Consider the following 9032-nt stretch of genomic DNA (forward strand, 5'->3'; position numbering starts at 1 on the left):
TTAGTGATTAAGGAAAAACGGAATACATAAAAAAAAAACAATATTCTTGATTGTCAACCATTTTTCTTCCAGATTTTTCCTCCTTTGCCACTTATTAGATTTATCTAGCCGATACGCATGAATAAAACAGTTTGCGTACTCGTTGGCATTCATATGTTATGAGAAGCTAAAGTAACTAGAATTACCATTTCTATTTTATAAAGTAACAATTATGAAATATATTTGCATGAATTGGATCTGATTTGTTATTTATCAGTTCATTTATAAATATGTATAATATAATTGCAACATAAAAATTTCCATTCATTCAACTGTACTGTTTAGTTATTTATGCTTTATTGTCTTCAGAATAAATTTACGTAATAAGGACTAGTGAAAGTGTAGGAGTAAATAATATGTGTATTATTCTGGTGATTCTATTATTCTGTTTCATAAAGATTATGAAGTTCTCACTATATTTAAAAGTCTGTAGAATTAATATTACTTAGGCTTTTATGAAGAAAATACCACATTATTATTCTTCATAATTGTTTAAAATTCGTCAGCGTTACTGATTATAAAAAATATATAAGATTTTTCATAGAGTTTTTAAATTGGCAGTAAAGAGCAAAGATGACATAAACGAGTTGAACTTTAATTTACTGCTCAACTCATAACCGCTTTTTAAAGTTATATGAAAACCGTAAGTATATTTTGTACTATGCGAAGTAAGAAATAAATGAAATATAAATTTTTGTAATAAGACATCCAATATTTTAGAGATAAATAAATATAGAGTTTTAATCGATTTTAATAATTTTGTTAAATATTATTAAAGTTGTAACATTAAATAATAATTTTTTGAATTTACAGAACTTTAATTTAATAAAAACATAAAACAACGTAAAGACAAAAAAAAAATCGTGTGCTTCACATGAAAATCACTTTATTTACGACGTACTGAGAATCATACGCAGTTTGTTACAAAGAGCGACACAAAATTCATAATTTATTTTCCGAGCTCTCTCCTCGAGATGAGTAAAGTATAATTTATATATTTGCGAAACATCGTAAAAATATTAAAAGGAACCATGAAGCATACAATAAGCTAATATTATTCATACAAAAAATTTCTTCATCAATCACAATGAAGACTATTGTCGATTCTTTTTTACAGATATTCTGATATCCTATTTGTTCATACACACTCGTATTCCTATACATGATATTGAACACATGATTATTAAATTATAGATGTTTACAATTGTGCCATCTAGCATTGACTATATTTCTATGTGTATTACTCATACGTGCAATAATGTTTACATGTTCATGAGCATAACTAGCTTAGTTTTGAGTAAATTTCTGAAAGAAAGCATAAATGAGTTCCAACAGTAAGTTATCATCTTGTATCATTGTGGAGGGGTAGTGAGGACTACACAAGCTTGGATATTTTATGTGAATGTTGTGTTATTCATTTTGTTAATTACACGTCGTTTGTAATTTGTCTGAGATAAAGAAGCGGTAACTTTTGAGAGGGATAAAACGTCTTATGGTCTTAGATTTATTTATTTAGACTGGATAGTGCTAGACTGTCAATCTTCCTGTGGGTTGATGGACAGGAATAATGTCATGTCAGGTATAGACCTGCTTGAATTCACCACCATTGTAACAATAACAAGTTTTATAAGTTTCCTTTAAGTCTTAAAGTTTTAAGAATGAAGATATGTTTGGGTATCTAGTGAGTATAATGGTTTTCTTGGTGATATAAAAATATCCTCACCGTGACCAAACAAAATTTCGTTTGTACAGGACAGCCTAATATGGTCTTATTGGTTGTGTTAAAAGATACTTACTTTTTATAGGCGTAGCGTTTTGGATCAAAGCCAATGACGAATCCGGGACAAGACTGGAATGCTGTAGCCCCTGCGGGAGTCTCATCCCAGCACAGAAAGCCGTCAAATGTTCTTGGACATACGAGATCCCCTTCTAAAAATAATATATATTAACCACAGTTTTACTCATATTTTAACAAACTCAATTAAACTTTATCTGTGTAAATGTGTAATGGTGCGTTAAAAAGAACTTGAAATTTTGCATTATTAATTATTTATTAAAATATAATATGTTATAAGACTTTGTATTGTCTACAATACAGAATACACTTTTGTAAATAATATGAGAACAAATTTAAAACGAATTTAATAGCAGTAGGCAGTAGGTAATGGTATAAATGAAAAACTTCGTGAGGATGTATTGATGTATGGATGTTTGTTGGTTTTTCATTTAAAATAAACTGAACTAATTTTTATGGAACTTTCCAATAATTCAGCTGAGACATCAGAATAACATAAAAACTATAATTTATGCCTCTTTGCATATTACTGAAAATATCTATTAGAATATTAAGATCACAATTATTTCTGAAAACAATTCCGATGACAACGCAGATTGAATCGTGGACAAAACTAATTTCAAGAGCTAATTTAGACATAATATATATTATTTAACAAGTAAGCAGAATAAAGAAAAACAAAACATATTTATAGCTATATATGTAAGTATAGGTCCCTCACCAGTTTTTCCTTCAGCTACTCCGTCTTCCTTGATCCAGCTATGAGTAATATTTTGACGGTAACACTGCCGTATAAGAAGCCTCAACAAATGTAGTTTTGGGTTCACCTCAATTTCCTCACGAGCTAAGTTTTTCATTTTCGTTTTGAATGTAATTCACATGTTTAAATACCTCGCTCGTTGTGGTTCTGGTCTGGGTAAAATTTTTTATAAAACTAGTTTAGAGCATAATAGAGCATAAATTATTATTAATAATTTTATTGATTTCTATTGAATTATAATTTTCGTTTTACGTAAATGAAAACCACCGTCATTTTCGTCGTCATTGAACCATAAAAAAAATTGTAGAAATCGTAAGGAAATCCCACAATATCAGGAGCATAAAATTCAATTTAGTCATAAAAACTTAAATTGAAAACTAAAAATAAGGTTGAAAAAAAAATTAAGAAAAAGTAATTTAAGAAAAATATCACACCTATAATTGAGATGGAGAATCTAGAGTTGTTTCAGTATTAATAATGGCTTCAGCCGTTGTACAATGCGGGCAATATTTACAAGTCGACTTTGATATTTAAAACGCTAGCTACTATAAGACGAACACAATTTCAATGCCATATATCTACCATCGCGCTATACAAGCAGTATTGGTTATAAGATTCACATATTTAAAATTGTTTTATTTATTTAAGTATAAAAAAACACGAGTCCCTTGACGTGGCTGTTGCTTGATATAAAATTATTACTAGATTAAAATCAATCTAATATAATTTGAGTCTTATAAATTGTTATCATAAAGTTTGTTTTGTTTAATTCCTTGACAAGACACACTCAATGTAATTTACTACACTAGTTTAGTGGCGGAGTGATTTGTACCAGAACTGTAAGTTAAACAGAGTTAATAATATATGAAAACTTTATAAGCATGTGGATAGTTTTATTGAACAGGTGTTGAAATTATATGTGGCTGATCTTGAAGCATTAAATGATTTAAGTGAACTCCAACAAACACTTTAAAGTACATTTGAAACTTGTTTGATTATAAAAAGTTTACTTTAATGTTAATTAATAATTTTATTATAGAACAATATCACATGACATTTAAAAAAACGAAATCAGTGTGGACATGTTCTTATTGTATATATTCTTTATAAAGTACTTGATGCGTTACGCATTTTATGTTAAAACCGTTTAATAAATCCTCACATTGATACTTCCAATTTAGGTCGTACAAATACAACAAATACAAATTAAAAACAGGTCTGGTGAAATACTGATAGACGTGTTAAGTAAGCGATAATTCTTATATCATTGGTTATTTAAGATTTATTTCTAATTCTACCGTTGGGATATTGTCCTGAATAGTTTTTGTATTCCTATTAAACTCATGGCTCTTCCATGATAATAATGGAGTCTTATCTTTATTGTCATAGTTAGTTTAGTTAGGCCGGTTTGCTTTGTAGCCAATGAAACAGTAGCGAAACGGGTGTAACTTTTGTAGTTTGCTGATATTCTTTACTGCTACTGTAGGAATAAAGTAAGTATTTTGAGTAAATAGTTATTGTGAATAAAAAAGATATTGAGTGAAACATGACAATAATAATATAAAGTTAAAAATTCTTCACCGGATACTTAATTTGAAACAAATCATAATATTTTGAAAGGAGTCATGTCGTAGTCGCTGTTAGTACCTAAATAAACAAAACTAACAGATGTGAGAAGAGAACTACTCTCTCAAATAAATAGATGAGACAATTACTTATTAGCTTTTAGCTTTTTAATTAAATTGATTTCATTTAGGACAGTTGGACTTGGATAAGATTGTTGCTCTGCTCTTACGATTTAATTATTTATCAATAAATAATACACACTAAGTAGTTTGATTGCATTGTACATCAAATTTAAACTTTTAATGCTATTAAGTGAAATAAATCGTCTTAAGTATTGTTAATAAAATTTTCATTAATAATTAATCAAATCAATCATTGACAATTTATTAAATTTTATTGTTTGAAAAACAAATTGCTGTTTTTCCATAGAAAAAAAAAAATATAAAGAAGGAACATTATTTCTTATCTATAGTAGATTCTCAGAAAACTAAATTAATCTAAATCCATACAAAGTTTCCATCATTATGGTAATGAGAATTTATATGCTAAAGACAATTTATATAAATCGTAACACTGACATACATTTTCTAAGAATGTTCATGAATTCTTAATTTTTCGTTACGATAAGTAAGAGTCAATGGATTTTTAGAATTAATATAGTCAATGTTAATAACGAGGAGTTATAGCCAATGAGGGTAAAGCCGCATTGAGGTAATCAAGTACGCTCTTGGTTAGGTACGGTATTGTAGCTGGAAATCTTGTCTTTATATATAAATATAATAACGTTTTGATATTCAATGTTCAATGTCCAATTCAATATTAAATCAATTCAATGTATCAAGTTTACATAAAAGCCCTCAAATTATGTAGAAGAATATACCACGTGTACGCTTGGTTGACGACTTCATTATAAGTACATACTCGTAGATTTAAACAATATACTTTTGGATTTTACTTTATATTCATCAACGTTCACATTATATATGATTTATAAACAACTAACTGGTCTATGAATATAGAGTAAGCCTTAATAATTTGTTTACTTTTAATTTTTTATTCAATAATTACTAAATTAATTCTCAACTCAACTCTGTTTTTAGATAAGTTTTTAAATTTGGAGAAAAAAAAAATATAGTTCTCAAAATATTAAATTTTTCAGTTTAAACGATACCTTTTATGTAGGTTGTCGTGTATGAAAAATAAAAATGTTCCATCAAAAATTAATGACATTTAAATTTGATATTCGGTTTAATTTTTGCTTTATTTCATGAAGCTAAAGCTTTATCAAAATAGGTTTAAAAATAATTTAACGTCTCTCACTCATAAAAATCGTTTTACGGAAGGCAATAAGCTATAAAAATGTCTCACGGTTTCGCAATGCAATCAGAATTATATGAGAAATGACGAGTATATTGCCTCTTTGGGTTCTCCTATGCCTACCGATTGACCAACGGAAATACCTATTATCATATCAATAATATATTGATATATGTATGTATATTTATACCTGGAATAACAATTTGTTATCATTTTTTTTTTAATACAATTACCACAACTTGTTTAGTTTCAAGCTTTATTTCGCACAAATAATTAAATTAAAGCAAGCTTAAAATTTGTATTTCCCAGTGACAGGTAAATAGGGAAGCAATAGGTTACCTTGATATGAGCGTGGATTGCGGATGGCATGATGACAGGCGGGTTTGAAAATAGTGAATAGAATTAATTTGTATGGTTACAGGTAGGTGCACATGAAAATATAAAGAACGCCCGATAATTTTATTACAGATTATATATGAAATGTGTGACAAAAACAATGACATATTCGAACACAGACCAGAAACTAACGGAGAAATGGAAATAAGTGCAAATTTTTTATGTGGAATTAGTTCTATTTCCATAAATAAATATCGTAAGAAAAAATATCTTTCAAATCATTAAAGGTTGAAGAGCTAATACAAATTCAGTATATCAGACAAAATAATGTAGTAATTAATTACTTTAATTTTTAAATTATAACTTTAATATGGAAAAGGCTTTTTTTTTCTATAAAATATAATGAAATTCTAGTTCCGAGTTATAACTTCTAATCGTCTTAACCCCAAAAAATAAATCTATAATCTAATCTTATTTTAAACCAACCTCGCCGTTTTTATATCTTTCAATAGATATTTGATTGTCAAAGTTTTAAGTAATATTTAATATTTTTTCATTGATATAATATTAAAAAAATATAATAAAGCAATTCTTTTGCAATAATTTTATTTCATAAACTATATTACTGTCAAAAGTTTCTAGTATTTATGCTTCTAAACTAGTCGATTTTAAATATTTTACGGCGATAGAAGGATGGAAATAAATATTTTATAATATATAAATATTAGTTATTATAAGAAGAGATAAAAGTTATTTGGCTATGTAAAAATATCGATTATATTACGCTAAACTATATTAGGTTTATTTAAGACTCTATAATTTTATTTAAGAATTTTACGAATAACTTATGTTATAAATATAAAAACAGCGACCGCAAAATATTTCCTTTGTTATCTTTATAGATTTTTCATTATTATAAGTTAGATTTGTAAAGTAGAATATTTTTGTTCCATTGTTGTTTTATTCAATTTTCAATACCTTGCAAAAATTTTTTCTTCCACATCAAAATAGATAGTTTCAGGCAAAACAACCAATATTTTGTCGATATCACCGTAATGTTAAACTAGGTGCAGATGGCCACTTGTTTGATTGTGAATGAAGATAAAAAAACGCTGTTAATTCAATAATTCTGTATTACCATTGCAATTTATAAATGTTTTCTAGTCATGCATATTTTTTGTAATTATTACATAACAACTCCTTGAGAAAAACAGGAGCAAAGGTTTTAAATTGAAAAAGTAGTCCAATAAAATATAAAAATGACGGATAACAATGCTTAATATTTTGGTTTGAAACCATCATCTCAAAGAAACTGACAAAAAAGTCTATTCCCAACGTACCCTATAAAATTGAGAATACTCTATTGGGATATAACTAATGTTTTGAAGGCTTTATATTACTATAATAAAACCGCATAAGAGTTGGTTAAAACTTAGGATTGTGACACACGGAACTTGTTATTTTCGGAACAACACAGCCGCAAATACAACCTACAACTAAATTATATTCGAAGACATTAAATTTTAAGTTGGAATAAATATTTAGTCGGATGAGTTGTTCCGTTATGTTAGGAAGAATTAAATTTTCAATTAATAAATGTCTTTGTGAAAAAGAAATTTGTTTATTTGATATAAAAAAAGGAGGAATTAAGAAATTTAATAATTTTTCATTACAATGATTTTGTAATGTTTTTATTTTTATATTGTATTCTTCGTTTCACAAAGAAATTGTTGAAATAAGTAACTTTTATACAATTTGTCATAATCTCGAATATCAGATTAGCGTAAATAGAACACATGTCTACGAGTATACATAAGCTGATGTTTTTTAAGTATATTTTATTTGATATTATAGTGTTATAAGTTCATAATATTAATGCAATTTTCCAATTTCCTTAAGCTATTCAATTCATTAAGTTTTTGTGTCTTCCGTTGGATAACTAGTTCAAACGTTTTGTTTAAAGTTCAAAGGGGCAAGAAAACTTTAAAAGCAGGAACGAGTATTTATAAGGACAAAGACTATGAATATATATATGTGAATATAAAACTAATTAAAGTAAAAATAATATAAATTGAATTTTAAGAACAAAGCCACCCTCGAGAGTTTGAATAAGAGATGATTTTAACGATCTGTATTTAGAACTACACCTATTAAATAATTGATATTAATTTTTAAAATTGATATTTAAGAAAAGCGCTAAATAGTGGCGCGGCTAAGACGAATTAGATTCATATGTAGAGAAGAAATACTTAAATGATTTCTTAAGTTATAGTCACAAAATAATAATTTCTGCTCACAATTCTTTCCAAAACTGACAAATGGCTTCTTTGTATTTTTGTTAATATTTTCTTCGTAAAGGATTCAAGATAAGAAAATATTCAAAATTTAAAAGTTCCTTTGCAATCTTAAATATGTATGGATTTTCTTAAATTCCATTTGTTTCCATACAAAGTTTACCTGTTTTGTTAATAAATAAAATGTATTGTATTTATTATAATTTATTTTAATGTTTGAATATCGATAATATACGAATAATATTTATTTATTAAATCAAAGGCGAATACAATTGGATAATAAGATTTTTTTTTTCATTATCAATATACATACAATAAAAAATTAATGATACAATAAAAACGTAATAAATTTATAACTAAATTATAAAAAAAAGGTTTAAGTTTAAAATATATTCGATACTATAATAATAAAAAAAATACTTAAAAATTTCGGAATTCTCCGTGCCTTATCCAGGATCCAGAAAGTTGTAAAAATAATTTTCACTTCGATTTCTACACCTGGTTTACTATTCAACAAGCGAGTCGATCAATTATTGTCTTAAAAACTTTTCTTAACGCGAATCTTTTCAGAGGCGGTGTGTAAATTTACACCTCTCGGCTGGGCGGTCGGGGCGAGACTGGATGATACGGAACAGTCCACACACAACTTGATTATGAGTTGGCATCATAGATCGTAATAGCTGATTTAAATAATTTCATACAATCAGTTTCTATTGTTATAATATGTTCCATTTCTAGTTATTATTCAAATTATAAAAATAAAATCCCGTTAAACGAAAATATTAAATACTTAATTATATTCGAGTTTTTATATTTTCTTATACAAATTCCTCATATATGATTGTGACATTTTTTTTATTAAATTTTTTTAGTACATCCATTATCTAGATAGCAATTGAGAAAATGGATGATCAAACACTAACGT

At 26.9% G+C, this 9032-nt stretch overlaps 1 protein-coding gene across 4 annotated transcripts in view; it reads right to left on the reverse strand.

The window, feature by feature from the left end:
* The window catches only part of LOC116777914 (calcitonin gene-related peptide type 1 receptor-like), a 30338-nt gene extending 21624 nt beyond the window's left edge, over positions 1 to 8714 (reverse strand). For 3 of the 4 annotated variants that reach the window (XM_061526474.1, XM_032671720.2, XM_032671721.2), the window contains exons 1-2: positions 2556 to 4481; positions 1836 to 1968 (exon numbers count right to left, since the gene is read on the reverse strand). In XM_061526474.1, coding sequence (XP_061382458.1) covers positions 1836 to 1968; positions 2556 to 2691 — 269 coding nt within the window. In that variant the 5' untranslated portion in view covers positions 2692 to 4481. Of the gene's footprint in view, positions 1 to 1835; positions 1969 to 2555; positions 4482 to 8527 lie in introns of those variants that run through there. The other variant, XM_032671712.2, reaches the window with a different exon arrangement.
* Between the last annotated feature and the right edge of the window lie 318 nt (positions 8715 to 9032).

This window comes from Danaus plexippus, chromosome Z (assembly GCF_018135715.1).
Source record: "Danaus plexippus chromosome Z, MEX_DaPlex, whole genome shotgun sequence".
Taxonomy (NCBI): Eukaryota; Metazoa; Arthropoda; class Insecta; order Lepidoptera; family Nymphalidae; genus Danaus; species Danaus plexippus.